We start from the raw sequence: 22964 nt of genomic DNA, 5'->3' as shown, positions 1-22964 counted from the left end.
CAACTGGCTTACGAAAGTCCCTACAGACATCTACCACCCAGCCTTCATTAATGTTATTAGTTAGCCTCTCAATAAATTCAATCAAATTACTGAGATAGGATATGACTATTACTGTGACTATTATGACTATTAGCCCCAACCTTACAAAATATACATGAATTCTTTCCCATGAGAATTTCTCCAATAATTTCCCTAATGCTGACAAAAGGCCTTCTTAGAACTTTCTCCAGTTGCTGTGCGAACTTACACCTCCTGTAGTTCTATGAACTGTAGGCCCATAAAAATACTTTGTTCGTATGGGATCTCACTTATTAACAGAGTGTTCTAAAGCATTTTGCAGCCACTTGTAAGAGCTCAGTTGCAGAAACAAGACCTGGCTAACAATAATGAGATATACAGTGAGATGATAGGTCTTTCAAGTGATACTCAGTGAGTCAATAATTCTAGCCAGCAGTACGCTTGTTTTATATGAAGCCTCTGTTGAATATTCCACTGGGAAAACTTCTGATGGCACAGAATTCGCAGCAGCTCATGATGGCAATCAGACAGCAGCTACAATATATCCAAGAAATAGCCCAGTAATCCTCATGCTTTGTGGATTTGGAGCCGAGGGATTTGTACTCTCAGTGAAAATTTGTCCTCTCTCTCAGCCAAAATTAGTCTGATTCATTTTGAGGAATTTAAAATCTAACTTTCAACATTCATATTCCAGTCTAATACAGATCTGAGGGATCCAAGGTTCAAATAAAGAGGATATTATCATATGATCTACTTTTCAAGTCAAATTATAAAAATAGAAACAGAAACGGAGAACTAGCTTAGACCAAATAGAAGAAGCAAGCTAACTATCTATATACTACTAAAACTCTCATGCTCTGTCTGTTTGTCTGTTTGTGATCTTCAATTAGTCCAAACGGTGCATTACAGCGGCACTTTTTTTGGCTAAATCGAATTAAAATGCGCTAACTTACAGAATGCAGGTAAAGTTCAGGGTTATATATTGGTATAAAATTGCTCATTTGCCAAAAATCAACAGGCTGCCTTTCACCCGAGACCCGATCGGCCATCATGGAAATCGGGAGGCCACAGCCCGACACATGTGCACGGCCAGCCTCAGCAGCACCTCACCATGCTCACACAGCCGCTTCCACCTTCCATGGAGACCGCGACGCGACACCACGACGCATGGACACGGCCAGCCTCAGCAGCACCTCACCATGCTCACACAGCCGCTTCCACCTTCCGTGGAGACCGCGATGCGACACCACGACGCATGGACACGGCCAGCATCAGCAGCACCTCACCATGCTCACACAGCCGCTTCCACCTTCCATGGAGACCACGACGCGACACCATGACGCATGGACACGGCCAGCCTCAGCAGCTTGGAGGCTTTGGTGTTACTGCTTCCTATCTTCTATCAAGCATTAGGGTAAAAATATACGGATAGCCTAATTATGCCACGTGGAAAGAGAAGGGGGACATTATGGTCAAGAGATTATGCCGAACGTCGCCGGGAAGCGGCAAGGAGAGGGAAAGAACAATCAGATGAGACCAGGGCCGCACGACTCCAGGATCAAAGAGTCAGGACAAAAAAGATGAGAGAAGATGAGACAGAGGAGGAGAGGCATACGCATCTCCAGAATGACAACAATAGGCACAGACGGAGCAGAGAACAAGAATCCGATCAGGCCAGGGCTGCACAACTCCAGGATCAGAGAGAAAGAACAAATGGTAGAAGAGATGAAGAGACGAAGGATGAAAGGGCTGCGTGTCTCTAGAATGACAAAAACAGGCAGAGAAGAAGGAGAGAGGAAGAGACAGAGGAGAAAAGGAAAGATCAACTGGAGAATATGCGGCACAGAGTAATTATTGCGAGAGTTGCTGAAGACAACAATGGCTGCTTTCGACGACAATACCTCGACAGAGAAAGAGCAAGGTAAAATGCACGACTCACATGCCGTCACATTTCTGCTGATGTTGGTTCGATGACCAGAGTATGCCCTCACTGCCGTGCCTTCCTATTCACTGGAGAAACCACACATTTCTGCTGTATGAGGGGAAAGGTCAGGATAGGCAATTGCAGCCTCTACCTAATGAACTCCTCAATTTGTACAGCAATGATGAACCTATTGCAAACGAGTTCAGGAAAAACATCAGACAATACAACTGCCTCTTCCAAATGACATTCTTTGGTGCCAAAGAAGTCATTTCAACTAGGAATCGATGGAATCCTTCTGTGATTATTCAAGCCCAAGTCCATCATTACATCGGACATTTAATTCCAGACCCGACCCAGCAAGCCCGACTCCTTCAAATTTACTTCATGGATACTTAATGTTCATTTTGGTCACATATTTGTCTTGCTATGCTCCTTTCTTTCTTAATAAGCTGAGTTTTTCTTCTTTAATTTCCAAAACAAAGAGATAGCAATAGCAAACAGGAAATTTAATGTTCATTCTGGTCACATCAGACTGCACTACCCTTGTCTCAAAGGGTGCCCCAACAGGTCACCCCATTGTCTAGTTTTCTTTAAAATTGTAACATATTTGTTGGAGTTCAATAATTTTGTAATGTTTTAAATAATATGTATAAAGGAAATAGCTTAATGATGAAAGTATAAAGTTGTCATCACAATACAAGGTTAATTTCACTGCAAACAGTAAAACATTATAATCAATGTAGTATAAGGTAGAGTTTCACATCCAGTGCAGTAATTTCATACAAGAATATATATTAAAATATTAGATGTATTAAGAAAATTTGCCTGTTGGACTACCTATCTTCAACCTGTCAAATGGATGAAAAAAATCAGTTAATGAGCGTAATATATACTTGCAGCTTATTTTTCTACTTCACAAGTGTAGAGAAATTTTCCTTCAAAGTGTAAAGAAATTTATCTGTAAAGCTAGAGGAAAACCATGTCACTAAAAATAATAAAAATAAATATTCAAACCAAGCTCACAAACAGAGCAAATAAATCCCAATTTTATTGTACATTTCACTTCAATAACATGCATCAAATTATAAATAAGTGTTAAAAAGCCACTTCATTAGAAAAAGTCCTCTGAAATGGGTATCTGGGAAAAGCATTGGAATTTACTTCATTATGAAGTGAAAAAAAAATCAAACAGCTCTTAACCATGCAATTTTCCACTGAAAGTTTCTCTAACTTTTCTCCACAATACCAAATGGAACATATGTTTTGCAAGAAATTCAAGCTTTGATCTTCAAACTTTCAAAATAGGAGGAATACTTTTTAGATCAAAGCAAATACAATCAGATTAAACCGGTTTCTAAATTCAATCCATTTTTCATCTTTGCAAGAAGGACATTTTTACCAGATACTTAAAATACTACTACATCTAAAATATCAGACAATGTTGGTATTGCTTTCATATAAAGATTACAGGATATCATTCTTCAACAATAACTGAAGATTGGTAGACCCACAGCTTAAAAATATCATCCATATATTTGTATATTTAAGCCAATTAAAATAAAAAGAACAGGATTTTTAAGTTCTTAATTTCTTCCCCTTCTTAGGCAGTCCCATTAATTAAAGAAAGCCATCTTTTATTTTGGCATTTTACTTCAAAATAGGAGGAAATACTTTTTAGATCAAAGCAAATACGTTCAGATTCCCTTTTGCCAATCACCTGTCCAGCTCTTGGCTCCATCCCTCCCCCTCCTGTCTTCTCCTATCATTTTGGATCTCCCCCTCCCCCTCCCACTTTCAAATCTCTTACTAGCTTTTCCTGCAGTTAGTCCTGACAAGGTATCTCGGCCTGAAACGTTGACTGTACCTCTTCCTAGAGATGCTGCCTGGCCTGCTGCGATCACCAGCAACTTTGATGTGTGTTGCTACATTCAGATTAAAACAACAGGAATTCTGCAGATGCTGGAAATTCAAGCAACATACATCAAAGTTGCTGGTGAACGCAGCAGGCCAAGCAGCATCTCTAGGAAGAGGTGCAGTCGACGTTTCAGGCCGAGACCCTTCGTCAGGACTAACATTCAGATTAAACCAGTTTCCAAATTCAATCCATCTTTCATCTTTGTATGAAGGACATTTTTACCATTTTTACTGCTAAGAATATATGACAGGAAAGATTAACAGAACACTGAAAGATTAAGAATAATATTAACTTCATTTGCCACAGGTACATTGAATCATACAATGAAATGTGTTGTTTTCCTCAAATCAAATCAGTGAGGATCTCTTACTATCTCTTCTTTCAGTTAGTCATGATGAAGGGTCTTGGCCCGAAACGTCTAATGTACTTCGTCATATAGATGCTGCCTGGCCTGCTGTGTTCCACCAGCATTTTGTGTGTGTTGCAGTGAGGATTATGCTGGGCAGCCCATAATTGTTGCCACACTTCCAGCACCAACATAGCATGCCCACAACTTGCTAACCCTAACTATGAGTCTTTGGAACGTGTGAAGAAACCAGAGCACCCACAGGAAACCCATGCGATCATGGGGAGAAGGTACAAACTCCTTACAGATGATGGTGGCAATTGAACCCCGAATGACAGAAGTGGAAAGAGTGAGCAGCTTCAAGTTCCTGGGTGTCAAGATCTCTGAGGATCTAACCTGGTCCCAACATATCGACGTAGTTATAAAGAAGGCAAGGCAGTGACTATACTTCATCAGGAGTTTGAAGAGATTTGGCATGTCAACAAATACACTCAAAAACTTCTATAGATTTACCGTGGAGAGCATTCTGACAGGCTGCATCACTGTCTGGTATGGAGGGGCTACTGCACAGGATTGAAAGAAGCTGCAGAAGGTTGTAAATTTAGTCCGCTCCATCTTGGGCCTACAAAGTACCCAGGACATCTTTAGGGAGCAGTGTCTCGGAAAGGCAGCATCCATTATTAAAGACCTCCAGCACCCAGGGCATGCCCTTTTCTCACTGTTACCATCAGGCAGGAGGTACAGAAGCCTGAAGGCACACACTCAGTGATTCAGGAACAGCTTCTTCCCCTCTGTCATCCGATTCCTAAATGGACTTTGAAGCTTTGGGCACTACCTCACTATTTCTAATATACAGTATTTCTGTTTTTGCACATTTTTTAATAATCTATTCAATATACGTAATTGATTTACTTGTTTATTTATTATTATGTTTTTTTCTCTCTCTCTGCTAGATTATATATTGCATTGAACTGCTGCTGCTAAGTTAACAAATTTCACGTCACATGCCAGTGATTCTGATTCTGATTCTGAGCTGCAGCTGTAATGCACTGTGCTAACCACTACGTTACTGTGCTGTTCAACATTACTTATTATTGTTGTTCCTGACCATCACTAACAAAACAATAGGGTAATTTTGCAATAATTTGCTTCAGTTAGAAGGGTGCATATGAGATGATAAAATAACACATTGCTCCCATTTTACTACACATGTTCTTCATGTAGCAAATCACAATATGACCACCACAGCCTTATAATTATAATGTTATACCTAGTGCTTTTGAATTTGATATCACATTTCCTGCCAGCCTCAATTCCCTCTCCAGAATCAATAATCAGGATCCATCTATGGCAGTTCCTATTCCCTTTGGACAATGAGATTCAATTCTGCTTGACTTACGCATACAGGACTCCAGCATCATTGTCTAGACGGTGTCTGGGCTTCCAGTAGTGCTTCTTGCCCTGAAACTGCACTGAAAAGCTATGATAAAAGTTCTATACCTTCGGCAGCTGTAAATGTCTAGCGTTAAATCTCCATGAGGTTATTCAGATATTTTTTAAAATATGCAAATTATGTACATTTTTAAAAAACTATTGAATAATTTTAAAGATAACAAAATATTTGTGAATAAAATGTCAAAGATAAAAGTCACAACACAGTGATACCAAATGTCACTCCACTCTTCAAGAAGAGATAGAGGCAGAAGAAAGGAAGTTATAGGCCATTTAGCCTGACCTCAGTGGTTGGGAAGATGTTAGAACCAATAGTAAAGGATGAGGTTTTGGAGTACTAGGAGGCACAGTAAAATGGTTTCCTTAAGAGAAAATTTTGCCTGACAGATCTGTTGGAATTCTTTGAGGAAATAGGAAACAGGATAGACAAAGGAGAATAGGTGGATGTTGTGTACTTGGGTTTTCAGAAGGCCTTGAACAAGGTGCCATACATGGGGCTGTTTAGCAAGATAAGAGCCCATGGTATTTCAGGAAACAGACTGGCATTATTAAAACATTGGCTGATGACAGAAAGTAAAGAGTGGGAATAAAGGGGGCTTTTTCGAATTGGGTGCCAGTGACTAGTGGTGTTCTGCAGGGATTGGTGTTGGGACCGTTTCTTTTTACGTTATATGTCAATGATTTGGATAATGGAATTAATGGCTTTGTGGTCAAGTTTGCAGATAATACGAAACTAGGTGAAGGGTCAGGTAGTGTTGAGGAAGCAGGGAGGCTTCAGAAGGACTTAGATAGATTAGGAGAAGGGGCAAAGAAATGGCAGATTGAATACAATGTTGAGAATTGTATGGTCATGCACTTTGGTAGAATAAATGAAAGGGCTGACTATTTTCTAAATGGAGAGAAAATTTTAAAAAACTGAGGCTCAGAGGGACTTGGGAGTCTTTGTGCAGGATTCCCTAAAGATTAATTTGCAGGTTGAATCTGTGGTGAGAAAGGCAAATGCAATGTTAGCATTCATTTCAAAAGGACAAGAATATGAAAGTAAGGATGTAATGTTGTGACTTTATAAAGCACTGGTGAGGCCTCACCTGGAGTATTATGAGCAGGTATGGGCCCCTTATCTTAGAAAGGATGTGCTGTCATTGGAGAGGGTTCAAAGGAGATTTACAAAAATGATTTCAGGAATAAAAGGCCTATTATATGAGGAACGTTTGATGGCTCTGGGCCTGTGCTTGTTGGAATTTAGAAGAATGAGGGGGGATCTCATAGAAACTTAACAAACATTGAAGCGCCTAGATATAGTGGATGTGGAAAGGAAGTTTCCAATAGAGGGAGAGTCCAGGAACAGAGGGCACAACTTCAGAACAGTGGGGCATCCATTTAGAAAGGCAATGAGGAGGAATTTCTTTAACCAGAGGGTGGTTAATCTGTGGAGTCCATTGCACCGGTATCTGTGGATGCCAGCTCATTGGGTGTATTTAAGGTAAATGACTGGTTCTTGATAAGTCAGGGCGTGAAAGGTTACAGGGAAAAGGCAGGAGGATGGGGTTGAGTGGGAAACGGAACAGACAAGGTCAAAGGTGGCACAGACTTGATGTGCTGAATAGCTTAATTCTGCTCGTCTGCCTTTTGGCCTTATGGATATCAGGCTAAGAGAGAGCAGTAGATTAAGATCTCAGAGTGAAGTGTGGAATGTATTATATGGATGAGAATAACTTTTGTAGGAAGCGGTCTAAGCATGAATGGACTAAAGCATCATGGATACTACGTGTCTTAGAATTAAAGTGTATGGAATTAATACGAGATAGATAGCAAAGGAAGCCCTCTATATCACCACTGGGCCAGGGAAGATACCTGAAGAGCAACTTGGCCATCAAAAAATGTTTAAAGCCACATCTGACGGGCTTTCAACCATCCGCATGCATTATTGTTTCATTCAAAATGTATTAAACTTGACATGTTTTGATTTTCAGGGAGATTTCTTCACTTGATCTCCCCTGAATGAATGCTTGTAATGAAGCTGATTGAATAAATGATTGTTACATCTATAGCTTTGATCCCTAAGTGGTTCTTTAATCACAACACAAAGTGATTAGAACTAAGATATGAATTTCTACTCTCGTATAACCATTGGCGTTCTAAACTTGGAATAAAGGACCTTATATCTAATGTTTTTCTGAGAACAAGAGAAGGTTCAATATTTATTTGCTACAAGGTGTTAAAGCACTAAAATTATTTATAAGGAACAGAAATAGGGCAGAAAATGAATAGTGGCACTACAATGTTTAAATCAAACATTCATCTACTGAAAGTAATATATTTACTATTTCACATAACATCTACAATACAGTCAAGTCATTACATCTTGAATTTTATTCAGCTTTTTCCATTATAGATTTCTATGTTTGTTCCAATAATGAAATCAGCCAATGCAAACTAAGCACTACAATTTCAGCAACCATCTGGTCTCATTTCCACACGTTATACTTACTGTATTTTCTTTCGTTCACCTTGAAGCATGTAAAGGAAGATGTAAGAGAGTAATTGCCTCAAAACCCACTGAAGTTGGAGAAAGATGTCCCATATTTCTCAATTGTTTACATAGCTCAGTATTTGTGTCCTATTACAATCTATAAGCCGTGACTTATCTCATTATATTCTCCTGCCAATGAGAATGCAGTAGGATGTAATTACAATGTACCATGTCAATGCAAAAGTTTTCAATGCAAATTAATATAGAACTCAGACCTGGAAATGGTCGCTATTGTTTATTGCTCTGGGAAATGTTAATTTTCAATGTGTGATGTTGAAATAACAGGCAAAAATGTTTACACATTTAATTTATAATTGAGAATGGAAATTACAAAGGGAAGAATTGACAGATAGTTTCACTAGGTTCAAGATTTGTCGCATAATCTCAAATAAACAATGTCAGGTCCTACTTAAAAACGATTACAGAAGAAGTATTTGCATAAATATACACTCAGTGACCACTCTATTAGATACATCTGTTCATTAGTACAAATATCTAATCAACCCAACATGTGGCAGCAACAATGCATTAAAGTGTGCAGACGTGGTCAAGAGGTTCAGTTGATGTTCAGACCAAACATCAGAATGGGGAAGAAATGTGATCTAAGTGACATTGACTGTGAAATGATTGATGTACCTGACAGGGTGGTTTGAGTATCTCAGAAACTGCTGATCTCCTGGGATTTTCATGCACAACAGTCTCTGAAATTTACAGAGAATAGTGTGAAAAACAAAAAGACATCCAGTTAGTGAAAAAGCCTTGTTGATGAGAGGTCAGAGGAAAATGGCCAGGCTAGTTCAAGCTGACAAGGAGGTGACAGTAACTCAAATAACTATACGTTACAACAGTATTGTGCAGAACAGCATCTCTGATTGAATGCACAACATGTTGAACCTTGAAGTGGATGGGCTAAAGTAGCAGAAGACCACATTGGGTTCCCCTTCACCTAATAAAGCATCCATTGTGTGTATCTCACTGCAAAGGTACAGTAATCTCCTTCTTAGAGCAGATTTCACTTTTTGTACATCAGCACCAAGTTCAGCACGAAGGAAACAATTCACAAAATATCCACCAGTTGAAACATTCTACCCTTCCCTTGTCTGCATCTACTCCAATGGCTACAGCAGCATATGGGAACATTGGAACTGGTACAGACCACTTAACCCCTGTGTCTGTTCTAACATTTATTGTTCGCAGTTCTTTATGGATCATGAAGATAAAGAATGGATTTAACATTTATGAGCAGTATTTTCCAATTGTTTAAAGTTCATGAGGGTTAAATATTTCATTAACTTTACTCAGTTCAAAAGTTAATGAAATGAGTTAACCTTCAGGAAGAAGAGGAAACGATCAAGTAGATGTCAGAATCGAATAGACCAGTGCAAAATCAAAAGTGTGTGCTGGAGGGTACTGACAAAGCAACTTGCAATAACCAATTGTCATCAGAAGTGAAGTACAGAAGGAGTTGAAAAAGATCTCAATTTCTGGCAACATGCTGTTATAGTTGAGAAACGTGCTTTGAATTCTTTGACACCTACAGAGTTTCAGACAAATCAGGTAGCTGCTGCACACACTAATGTTAAGTATAATGTATCTTAAAGTGGACCTTCGATATTACAGAATTCTGACAAGTTCTATTTACAGTATCAGCTACAGGATGCATGAGCTTTGAATAATGATGTTTACTTAATTTAATTCAAGAAGGAACACAAGTTATATGATATACAGTATATATCCTCTGGCCATGATTTAATTACAAAACAGTATATAAATCTACCTCAGTGATGATCCTTACTGAAGAAAACATGAGTAAACTCTTCTCATAGTTCTACACAGTCATCACCGACTCATTGGAAATCATAGAAATGGTGCAGAGGAGATTTACAAGGATGTTGCCTGCATTGGGGAGCGTGCCTTATGAAAACAGGTTGAGTGAACTTGGCCTTTTCTCCTTGGAGCGACGGAGGATGAGAGGTGACCTGATAGAGGTGTATAAGATGATGAGAGGCATTGATCGTGTGGATAGTCAGAAGCTTTTTCCCAGGGCTGAAATGGTTGCCACAAGAGGACAGAGATTTTTGATTTACGCTCTGTCCGCCAGAGAAAGCAGGATCTCCCAGTGGCCACACATTTTAATTCCACATCCCATTCCCATTCTGATATGGCTATCCACGGCCTCCTCTATTGTAAAGATGAAGCCACACTCTGGTTGGAGGAATATTCCCTCTGGGTAGCCTCCAACCTGATGGCATGAACATTGACTTCTCTAACTTCCGCTATGCCCCACCTCCCCCTCGTACCCCATCTGTTATTTATTTATATACACACATTCTTTCTCTCTCTCTCCTTTTTCTCCCTCTGTACCTCTGACTATACCCCTTGCCCATCCTCTGGGTTTCCCCCCCTCCCCCTTTTCCTTCTCCCTGGGCCTCCTGTCCCATGATCCTCTCATATCCCTTTTGCCAATCACCTGTCCAGCTCTTGGCTCATCCCTCCCCCTCCTGTCTTCTTCTATCATTTTGGATCTCCCCCTCCCCCTCCCACTTTCAAATCTCTTACTAGTTCTTCCATCAGTTAGTCCTGACGAAGGGTCTCGGCCCGAAACATCAACTGTACCTCTTCCTAGAGATGCTGCCTGGCCTGCTGCATTCACCAGCAACTTTGATGTGTGTTGCACAGATTTAAGGTGCTGGGGAGTAGGTACAGAGGAGATGTCAGGGATAAGTTTTTTTTATGCAGAGAGTGGTGAGTGCGTGGAATGGGCTGCCGGCAACGGTGGTGGAGGCGGATATGATAGGGTATTTTAAGAGACTTTTGGATAGGTACATGGAGCTTAGAAAAATAGAGGGCTATGGGTAAGCCTAGTAATTTCTAAGGTAGGAACATGTTTGGCACAACTTTGTGGGCCGAGGGGCCTGTATTGTGCTGTAAGTTTTCAATGTTTCTATGTTTCAAATTGACTTCTTAAATTGGTTTGCCCCTTTGTTCTGTACTTGTCTCCAACACTGTATTCATTCCTAGAACTGAGGATCTTGCAATCCTTAACCGGAGCTACTATTACTATGTAACTTTCAAACATATAAAGTGACTCTATATCTACATCAGATATATATACACATACATATCATCAATTGTTACCCGTTGTATGACTCTTACTACAATCATTTGATCTACATGGGCATTTATCATATGTTTTCCAACACATGCCTTTCCAGATAATTTAATTGATGTTCCATTGATGTTCCATTGCTTAGACTTCCATTTGATCACAGGTCTGACTATTCTACATAATTCATTCACATACTCACTCAGTTGAAATTGCTTTCCTGTTCCTGGAAATAGTGCCTTATGCTCCCCCCCAAGTTAAGCTTTATAAAGCGCAAACACACTCAAGAACTCTGCTTTAATAACTCTTCTGTAGTAGAGTGGAATTTTGTGATAGTTAACAATAAACAAACCAAACGATTACTTACAATGAAGTGAGGGTAATCTATTACACTTCCTTTTAACAGATGTACAGATCTCTGAGATATCCCATTGTATGTTCAAGAACTGAGAGCTGTCTGACACCATTCTTTCACAGTAGTAAGCTCTTAAGTAAATGCAAGCTGAATCATCATTTATTATTGTATACAAGTTCTGATGATCATCTACAATGAAAATGCATTTCAAATCTTCAGTGAAACATTCTCCCATTCTACAAATTCCTTTGGATCATGCTGATGAGCCAGCTAACCATTATGAGGCTTAGTACAATTTAGATTCAATTCTACTTTGAATCACATTTAATTATGTAGATCATTGGTCCCCAGCCTCCGGGCCACGGAACGATACCGGGCCGCAAAGCATGCAGGGGTGCAGCAGTAGCCGGGACACACCCAGCATATCTTTAAGAAAAAAAACAAAATAAACAAGCTAATTAATTAGGTGCCGCCCGGCACGTAGATGTTGGCCCAGATCAGAGGCTACGCAATCGGCAATCGCCTCTGATCTGGGCCGACATTTACTTGCTGGGCGGCACCTAATTAATTAGCTTGTTTATTTCCGCTTTTTTTGTAAAGATGTGCTGGGTGCGTCCCAGCTACCGCTGCACACCTGCATGCTTCGCGGCCCTGTATCGGTCCGCAGTCCAGAGGTTGGGGCCCACTGATTTAGATCATGGTCATGTGCCAAGTTTGCAAATGTTAAGCAATGAGTAAAAGTGACCTCTGACAATGAGGGCTCTTAGAAAAATGCTACCAAACAGCTATCCGTTAAAGATTGCAATTGACTTTGCAAAAACTCATTATGTGTGATCCTTGCCTTAAGGTCAAATGAGGACATTTCTTTCCTCTGGTAAAAAAATAGTACCTACAGCCACAACATGTCAACAGAAGGTGTGATGTCACTGTACTTTGGACTATCTAGACAAGAGGAACATATATACAGGCTGCTGTTCATTGACAACAGCTTGGTGTCCCATGAAATTCATTATCAAGCTTCTAGACCTGAGCCTCTGTACCTCTTTCTTCAACTGGATTCTCAACTTCCTTATTGACAGACCTCAACTTGTGAGGAATTGTGTCACAAGGAAAGTGCACAAACATCTTTATTTTCTTAGGAGGTCAAGGAAGTTCAGCATGGCACTGTACACTCAAGCAAACTTTTGCAGATGCACTGTGGAATCTATCCTGACTGATTGCATCATGGTCTGATATGACGGTTTAAATGAACAGGAATATAAAAAGCTGCCGAGAGCAGTGGCTCAATCCAATACATCATGGGCACAGCCCTCCTCACCATTGGTCCATTGGTAGTATCTATGAGGTGCTGCCTTAAGAAAGCAACATCTATCATCAAAGATTCCCACCATCTGGGCCATGCATCTTCTCAAAGCTCCCATTGGACAGGAGGTACGGGAGCCTGAACTCCCACACCCATTAGGCTCAAGAACAGCTACATCTCCACAACTATTCACTTCTTGAACCAATCTGCCAAACCTAATTACCACCTCAGAACAGCAATGCTATGGTCACTTTGAACTACATTTGTGTTCTTTCCTGGAACATTTTGGTTTTTTTGGTGAATTCTACTCATTTCATTCTTTGTGCCTGTGATATTACTGCAGTTAAGTTTTTCATTACATCTGTGCATATATGTACTTGTGCATATGACATTAAACACAACCCTGACTTTAACTTCGACAGATCTGTGTAATCTTGTCTCAAATTAAAGTATCCAAATGCTTAAAAACATCAAGAGGTTAGTTACAACTTAAATCTGTCAGTAACACCATACAAAGTGTTTTTATGTAACTTTCACACATACTACATTTCTATCTATACAGGACATAATTTTCCAAATTGGTATTGTTGGAACCTTTCAGACAATATCACTGCTTTATTTCCTATTTACATCATCTTCAAGCACAAAAATTCAAAAGAGGTACACAACTTTTAAAATTACGACTGCGTAAACTACAATGAAATATTTCCAGCTAAATTCCTGCTTAAACACCTCAAAGGACCAATAGACCAGAAAAGAAAAACAATAAAAATAATTTTTGGCACAAAACTAAAGCAAACTGCCCAAACTGGAGATCCTCCTCAAACTGAAGTGAGTTTCTCTTTAAATGCTGACTTGCTATTAACCCAGATCACAGAACACTTATTATTAGCATAAGTACCTTTAACACTGTGATTCCTCTGGGAAATTAAATATGCAGGAAGCTGTATTTAAATTTCTCACATTGCCAGCATTGGGGAAAGAATATATATGAGGCATGCACATGAATTACAAATGTTAGCAATGTTGCAATTAGAGCAGCTACATTTGTCAACTTGACCTGGTTTCCTTCCTCTGCTTTGCTTTTTTCCAGTTTTAAAAGAGGTTTCTACTTTCTCTCATCTAATGAAAACTTCCATCCAAACTATTTTCTCATTTCTTGAAAGCGTGATGGGATTCTGAGACTTGTGATAATACTTCCAGCACATTCAATTTTTTTTCATAAGTTCAAATATAACTTCAGGCAAAATGATATAGAAAAGACTTGAACTAAGGTTTGCTGCACAGACTAATGCTGTATTTAAAGGTAGCCTCTTGTAAACCAGTACAAAGGTAAAACATGTAGATCTGAGCTGTGCTTATCTACAATTGGTTTATGCAAAATAAAATCTGCAATGTAACATTTGTGAATGGTGCCCTCAACTGAGTTGCACTGACTGCCTTACCCAGTAATTCCATAGCATCATCCTCAGCCTCGATGTCTTCCTCAGTCATGGATGGTGCTGCACTACGCACAGAGTCGAAGGAATCCTGGGACAGCATTGCAGCTAAAAGCTTCTTGTGCTGCTGCTGCTGTTGTCTCAAGCCTTTACTCTTCTGCTCCAATTTCACGCTGCAAGAGCAGATTGAATTAATGTCAGTTTTGAACGGGAAATACCTGCAACATGTATTCCAAAGTCATTTATTAAGCAAAAGCCATGAAAAATACTTCTTGAATTGATGAAACCACTACAAGCTTCATTATCTTTTTAAAATGTTAACATTGACTCAATATTTGAACTGAATAGCAAATGTTGTCTTTTTGAATCTTTTCAGCAAAAGTTGAGTCCTCTACTCCTTGCCGATAAATTTGGATTGATGAAGGTAGTGAAAGGAACGCCCTTTTGTGACAACTATCCATGGAAAATTTCCAGTCATGGATACAGTCAATACTAATAAGCAGATGATGGGAACACTTTGAAATGAAGACTTCAAAATTCTGGAGACCTTAATGGCAAAAATATTGAACATTTGTTCATGACATTCTGTCTAGATCTGTTACTAACTCAATACCTGAACCTGCCCAATTCTTATAATTGGAAATAATGTTTTGGTTGATATGTTGTCCATTTATAGGACCATAAGACATAGAAGCAGAATTAGGGAATTCAGCCCATTGAGTCTGCTCTGCCATTCCATCATGGCTGATTTATTATCCCTCTCAACCTCATTCTCTCGCTTTCTTCCCATAACCTTTGACGCCCTTAATAATCAAGAACCTATCAACCTTCACTTAAAGTATACCCAATGTCTGTTGCAATGAATTCCACAGATTTACCACTCTCTGGCTAAAGAACTTCATCCTCATCTCTGTGCTAAAAAGACTTCTTTGTATTCTGAGGCTGTGCCCTCTAGTCCTATACTCCTCCACTATAGGAAACACCCCCTCCATGTCCACTCTAGGCATTTCAATATTTGATAAGTTTCAATGAGATTCCACCGCCTCCCCCCCCATTCTTCTAACTCCAGTGAGAACAGGCCCAGAGCCACCAAATGCTCCTCATACATTAATTCTTTCATTTCCGGGATCATTCTCGTGAACCCCCTCTGGAGAATCATGGTGCTTCTATGGCATGCAAGCATACATCTGAACTGAAGACAGAGAGGGAATAGTCATGTTAAGTTCAGAGAGGGGAACTCAACCAGTAGATTGGCTGAATGTTTTAAAGTTTTAGCCCCGAGAAAATCTAATGATTAGAAAGTGAACTACATTGTCCTTGTTTCTTTGGCTACTAACTGAACAAAATTTGATTTTGCCTGGACTAGAATGGACTGGTGAAAATTTCCAGGGAAGACTACAGCAAGGCAAAATTAGACTAGGCACTTTTGTGTAGGATTCATTTTAAGGTATGTGATTTTTCCAAGAATGTGTGCGGCCAGTAGTGTCATAATTCCTATTTCCTCCTGTAACAATTAAATTGGAGCTGAAAGCTCTGCACAACAACTACCATGGAACTGTCTAAGTACAATAAACTGTTACACTCATTGTTGCCTTTCTTGAGGTTTAAAGGGTCACTCCATGACTTGGGAGAACTCAAGTGGGCAGTTACACAATGTGCTGCTCAAACATCTTCCAAGATCTATAGAGTGTGCTTAAGAATGCAGTTTTCTCTGCACATCCTTTCAAACAGTACACAGTAAGCACTCCTAGAAGAAAAACATCTAGGAATTTTGTAGCCCAAGAATCATGAGACAGATCCTAGAGCAGCAAAACAAGTGACCAGAAGGAAGAAGATGCTACTAGGAATGATCCCTTTTCAGTATCCACATTTGTCCCAATAGGGTTGTGCCAATTTCTAGCAGAGTAGTCCTACCAGAACCATCCCCCTCCACCCTTGTTTCCCCTTACTGTGATAAATCATTCTCTTTCAATTGCCCATCAACTGCTGTTTGGTTCTCTTGCCACATGCTTACATTAAGGTATAATTTACAGTAACATGTAAATCAGCCAGTATGTCTTTGAGATGCAGGAGGAAACTGAGGCAGCTCTGGAAGCCCAGGTGTTCATGGAGAAAGCACGGATACTACAGAGTCTGCACCAGAGGCCAAGGTCAAACCAGACTTCCGGGGACCAGGAAGCAGCAGTGTCACACTGATGCATATTTGCATTAAAGTGGACAATCTGGGTCAGGTTTCTAATTTTTAAACATTTATAATTTTATAAAATAGACAATTCAAATCCACCTGATTTTTTTGTATTAAAATCAACACCTCAGCTTCTGCAACAGGAGTTTTAAGATTCTCATGAGTTTTATTCTCGGGAAATACATATTGCGATACAGGGTCCATGACAGGTTATTTCAGTTTTACAGACTAATTTGAATGACAGTTTGAGGAACATAGAAACATAGAAAATCTGCAGCACAATACAGGCCCTTCGGCCCACAAATTTGTGCCGAACATGTCCCTACCTTAGAAATTACTAGGCTTATCCATAGACCTCTACTTTTCAAAGCTCCATGTACCTATCCAAAAGTCTCTTAAAAGACTCTATCGTATGAGACAAAAAGTAACAAATGGAAGTAAAGTAAAAAGCTTGTGATTGTCTTGATCGTATTTTAATGGCAACAATTTCAACTTTTACATCTTGTTTCAGCAGAAAAGCACTTCTGAGAAGTAAAACAAAATCGTGGCAAATTGGGAAGAAGATAGAAGGCAAGCTGATCAAATCCTCCATTAGAAAAACAGATTTTAAGTTGCATCTTATGGGAGGAAAGAGAGATAGTGAAATAGGTTAAGGTGAAAATTCCAGAGCTTAGGGTCCTGGTAGAGCCACCCTTGATGAAGGGAACACACTTGGTACTCAGAGCAGTGCAGACCTAAAGAAGCACAGCTGGCAAGGCTCTGCAGTGATGTGTAAGCAAGGATAAAATTACAATGAAGGTGTTGTTTTATTTTAATTGAGAGTTGATATGGGAAAACGTGGAGCTGCACAATGATTTGAATGGGGCTTGACACAATATTGGACATGGACATCTGAGTTTTGGGATAATATGGTGTTCAGGGAATAGAATCAAAGTAATCACCAAGGATGGTAATGAAATGGTCAGCTCTGGAGTTTAACAAAACCATGGAAAATTACTTACATGTTGACTTGTAAATTAAATGCAAGGATTAATCAGCTACACAATGTTTATTTACATCACTTTTCTAATGCCAATCACATTTTATGTAATTAGCCAACCAAAATTTTCTAAACATATTTATATCATGAATAAAAATAGATAAAAAAGCACAAATTTAAGTTTGAACTGTGGAAAAAATTCAAATAAATTTACAGCAGGTGAAGGTCTGATAACAACATCTTGTATTGGAGCAAATGGCACAGTGTAAAACCATATAATTCATACCAGAAGGCGTAGTTTAACATACACTTCCTTCTCGGCACAAAATGTTCAGAATCAGAATCAAAATCAGGTTTAATATCGTGAAATTTATTAACTTAGAAGCAGCAGTACAATGCAATACATGATAATATAAAAGAATGAATTACAGTGAGTATATATGTATATATACAGCATATGTCGTGAAATTTATTAACTCAGCAGCAGCAGTACAATGCAATACAATATAAAAGAATGAATTACAGTAAGTATATATGTATATTAAATCGTTAAGAGTAGTAGTGCAAAAACAGAGATAATAAAACAAAAGTGAGATAGCTCATGGGTTCAATGGTCATTTAGGAATCAGTTGGTAGAGGGGAGGAAGCTGTTCCTGAATCGCTGAGTATGTCCACCTCCTTCCTGATGAGAAAAAAGTCGTGTTCTGGGTGATGAGGGTCCTTAACAATGGACACCGCCTTTCTGAGGCACTGCTCCTCGGAGATGTCTTGGATAGTACCCAAGACAGAGACGACTAATTTTAAAACTTTCTGTAGCTTCTTTCGATCCCGGCCAGTCACCTCCACCCCATACCAGAATGGTGTTCTTTGCACTAAAACATTTGCCTTGAATAAATTATAGCAAAGATGTAAGATTCTATCTGAAAAGGATTTAGCTAATACACTATACAGTGATGCTAATGACATTAATGATGTTTATTGAATTTAGAGCAGTACAATCGTTTAAAGACTTAATGAGAATGATAAGAAAGAGAAATGATCAGGGACCCTTGCTCACAAATATCTTGGAGTTTACCTTCCAGGGCTGTGGGCCTCTTCAGTTTCATCCTTAATTCTAGGTATGGGAGGCTGGAGCATCTCTGCAGCTAAAGGATCAGCATCGGTTTCCTCACGACCAACCCATTCTCCAACCACTCGAGGTCTGACAAGGGACGAATTATAAGCCCGTAGATCCTTAAAGAAGCACAAAACAAAAGTTCACCATCATTGAACAGAGAAGTAATCTAATTTAAACACAGAGAGATAATCCTGATCAGAAATGCTGATCCAAATTCCAATAGAGACAGCAAATTCCTTGTCAAGACCATATCACTTCCCTGTTTGCTTGATAAATGTCCTTGGAACCCACCTCTCTAAATAATAGTCCCTACATCAGAAAGTGCTTTGAACACTCTTGGCAACAGAAGATTGCCAATGAAGCAGATAAACCCTATAGCAATTAAATCTTGAAAGTTTTTAAGAAAGCAATTAAATCTTGAAAGTTTTGTTATTGTAGGCAATGCAAATAGGCTATCTTCAAATCTGACAGTGACAATGAAAGAAAATTTGACATATGCTATCAACCAATCATTGCTGCCCATGTTAATCACATCCATACACTTGATTCAGTTATCCAATGGGTGCCTTATAGAAATTCTAGAACCAAGGATAATTAATATAAACTGTTCTTTTACCACTGATATCTATTAGCAACAACAACAGTATTAACATAAATGTCCTCTTTCTATTCCTATCTGCTTACAACTTAACATCGCTGGTCAGTGGAACAACATCAGCTATATGTCTATTGGTAATATATCCTGGATTTACCTAGAACTCCAACAGGTATAAGGGATAAATCCCTAAGAAGGAAATATTCAATTAAAATATATGAACTCTTTTATCCACTTTGTTTCCAAACTATGTAATGTTTTGACCTTGGAAATGTTGAATTCATTTTTGAGCACACAAGAAATTCAGAACATATAAAGAAGTATTAAGCAGAATTCCAACTTTCATGGGAAGAGGTGCTCTATGACTTTACCCCTGAAAAGAGTGTGCATAACCCCCCTCCAGCTTTCAAATCCCTTACTCACTCTTCCTTCAGTTAGTCCTGACGAAGGGTCTCGGCCTGAAACGTCGACTGCGCCTCTTCCTATAGATGCTGCCTGGCCTGCTGCGTTCACCAGCAACTTTGATGTATGTTGCTTGAATTTCCAGCATCTGCAGAATTCCTGTTGTTTGCATAACCAGCTCCTCAATTGAGGAAGCAGAGAAACATGGAAAATTTGGCCAAGCTGTGACTGGACTAATGGAAGATCCATATCTACAAAACTAGCCAGGCCAGACCTTGGCTGATACTCTGCCCAGAACAGGAATTTCTGACCAATATTCTCTCTAATTTGTAATGACCAGAGTGCGCAAAAATCTTGTGCTGAACAATCTTTTGCCCAATGATAACAACATGTGTGCACTGAATTTTATATATAGAGGTATTCATTTTAACTTCTAGCAAAACACTGAAAATAAGAACTTTGATCTCCTCTGGTTTTGATCTTTTTCGCTCTCGTTCATCTGCACTCTCACAAAACATACCTAGCAGACCTGTAGCTGGTAATGAAGGAATTTCTTACCAGAGCTTTTGCACACCATCCGTATGTGATTTGCTTGCTAAATAACGCTTTAAAAAGTCAAGTTTCCAAATATCACTCCATTTCTTCCCACTTGCAAATTCTCCAGCAACTTCTGAATCACAATACACGTAGGTAACACCAGTTTCTGTATTGTACATAAATATTTCTCACAGCTGCACATGCCTGACCTCATGAGCTTTCGGTGTAGTAGTTTCTTCTGTTTCATTAAGCCATTACGCTTTAAATGATCTAGAAGTTAATTTTTGCTTCATGCCCCTTGTTTCTTTGGAATTTGATATAGTGAATCAGTAATTTATCTTAAAAAAACAGCATAAATAAGCCAGTTCTAAAATCTGTAGATATCATCACAAACTCCACATTGTCAACACCGTCCACATCAAAAACTGGAAAAGGAAATGTAATTGTGTATATTCCTGAAATACTGTACTTAACATTTCACTTTAGCGTTATACTTAGTGGCTTGTTGGCACCCACTTGCCCACCATTGAGAACATCTACCATTAACGCTGCCTGGGCAGGGCGAAAAGCATTATCAAGGATGCATCTCACCCTAACTATGGACTTTTTACTCTTCTCCCATCCGGTAGGTGCTACAGGAGCCTCTGCTCCCGTACCAGCAGGCACAGGAAGAGCTTCTTCCCTGAGGCTGTGACCCTGCTGAACCTCACATCACAGCGCTAGATAGTATTGCATCCATATTGTACTGTCTCAGTACTTTTATATTTGTGTGCTGTAGCACTTACTTTTTATTCGCAGTTATTTTGTAAATAACACTATTCTTTGCATTTCTGGTCAGATGCTAACTGCATTTCATTGGCTTCGTATCTGTACTCGGCACAATGACAATAAAATTGAATCTAATCTAATCTAATTAATGTGCCAACGAGGTAGAGGGTGACAACCTTTTGTGTACAGTTTAAATTCCTTTGAGGGCACCTGAGAGGGAATATTTTTTCTGACCACATGCAGACTCATTGATTGTTGACTCAATATTCAGCATTGGTCCAGGTCCACAAAAAGAGAAGCGCAGAGAAACAGACTTAAAAATAGCTGTGGCCCTCCAACCTTCTGATTCGTTTGGTCAAGTTAATGGAAGACCAAGAAAGGGGTATAATAATCCTCAACAGCGAGGCAGAGCAGTGATAACTCTCTGCCTTGTGAGCAAGAATGCAGAGCCTTGACAGCAGCCAGCAAAGCCAGTAAGGTCACCACCTTGGCATAGAAGCTCAGGGCATCCGAGTTCAGAGTTCAATACTGGGCATACTCTGAAAGCAAATTTGTATGTTCATTCCCATTTGTGCATGGGTTTCCTCCAGGCAGGTGCTCTGGCTTCCTCCTACTGTCCAAAGACATACGGTCAGTAGAATAATTAGTCCTTGTAGATTGTCCCATTATTAGGCTAGGGTTAAATGGGCAGGTTGCTGGGTGCCATGGTATGAAGAGCTGGAATGGCCTGTTCAGTGCAGTATCTCGAAATAAAATTTCAAAAATGAAGCAGCCAGCAAAGGTAAGAGCTCCAACCAAGTGAATGAAGATGGCACTGAAGCAAGAGACCAATCTTTATGAAGAGCCAAGAACCCTTGACTCCAGGAGAAGTAGTGTCAGCCCTACAGGTAGAAATGGGAGTAATGCCTTTCGAACTAAGAAGGATGTAATTGATGGCGAAATACTGGGCTAATTTGCAGAGGCACAGTGATTCTCACCCTGCTACAGGAGTGTTGCAGGAGTCCTGGGAAAATGGGAGGTTTCGAAGGGATAACTTTAGTCAGATAGGGAATGATATCGCTAAAGAATGTGGAGTGTTTGATCTAAGGATAAGTCCTTCAGTAGTTGTATCTCCATGGAAGCTTGTATGGCCTGACATAGACTGGCATTTGTTAGAGGTAAAAAGGAAAGGAAAATATAAAACTGATTTGGTAAGTGCATTTAACTGTCATGTGATGGAAAAGTATAGTGATTATACTCAGATTTATACGGATGGTGCTAAGGAACCTGAAACAGGAGTGACAGGGTTTGGGGTGGCTATACCAGCAAAAGAAATTGGAATCAGCAGAAGAACATCTAACAAGTTAGGGGTGTATACAGTGGAGATGCTGGCAGTGTTGGTTGCATTGCAATGGGTGGAGAAAGCTAGAAAAGTCAAAGCGTTGATATGCTCAGATTCATCCTCAGTTCCAGTAAGTTTAAGGTCTTTTCACTCAAACAGTCGGCAAGATGTACTTTATGAAGTCCTTCAGTTAGTCACAAGAATTGCAAATGAGGAAAGTCAGGTAAAACTTCTATGGGTTCCAGCACATGGAGGGGTGAAGGGGAATGAGAGGGTGGATGAGGGCATTAAAGAAAGAAAATATAGAAATGCACATTAGTATCAGTAAAGCAGAGGTTAAGTGCATAATCTGGGAAAAAATCAACTAAATGTGGCTAGAAAGATGGGACAGGGAGGGGAAAGGGAAGCATTTATATCAAATACAAAGAAGTGTTGCCGGTACTAGGGTAGGTAGTGGATACAGAAGAGAGGAAACTGTGTGGACTAGGTTAAGGTTGGGGCACTGTGCATTAAACAAAATATTGAAAATGATAGGGAAACACCAGACAGGATTGTGTGAGGAATGTCAGGAAGACAAGTCAGTAGAACATGTAGTTCTGAGTTGCAGGAAGTATGGGAAACAGAGACAGATGATGGTAATTAAACTAAGGGAATTGGGGGCGCAGGAAT

General features: G+C 39.5%; 1 protein-coding gene across 2 annotated transcripts in view; it reads right to left on the bottom strand.

The window, feature by feature from the left end:
* The window catches only part of c1h8orf34 (chromosome 1 C8orf34 homolog), a 356319-nt gene that overhangs the window by 246066 nt on the left and 87289 nt on the right, over positions 1–22964 (bottom strand). For both annotated transcript variants that reach the window (XM_063042009.1, XM_063042010.1), the window contains exons 6-7: positions 18631–18788; positions 14398–14564 (exon numbers count right to left, since the gene is read on the bottom strand). In XM_063042009.1, coding sequence (XP_062898079.1) covers positions 14398–14564; positions 18631–18788 — 325 coding nt within the window. The remainder of the gene's footprint in view (positions 1–14397; positions 14565–18630; positions 18789–22964) is intronic.

This window comes from Mobula hypostoma, chromosome 1, assembly GCF_963921235.1.
Source record: "Mobula hypostoma chromosome 1, sMobHyp1.1, whole genome shotgun sequence".
Classification (NCBI taxonomy): Eukaryota; Metazoa; Chordata; class Chondrichthyes; order Myliobatiformes; family Myliobatidae; genus Mobula; species Mobula hypostoma.
Note: the sequence above shows the minus strand (reverse complement) of the source record. Positions and strands in the feature narration are given on the sequence as shown.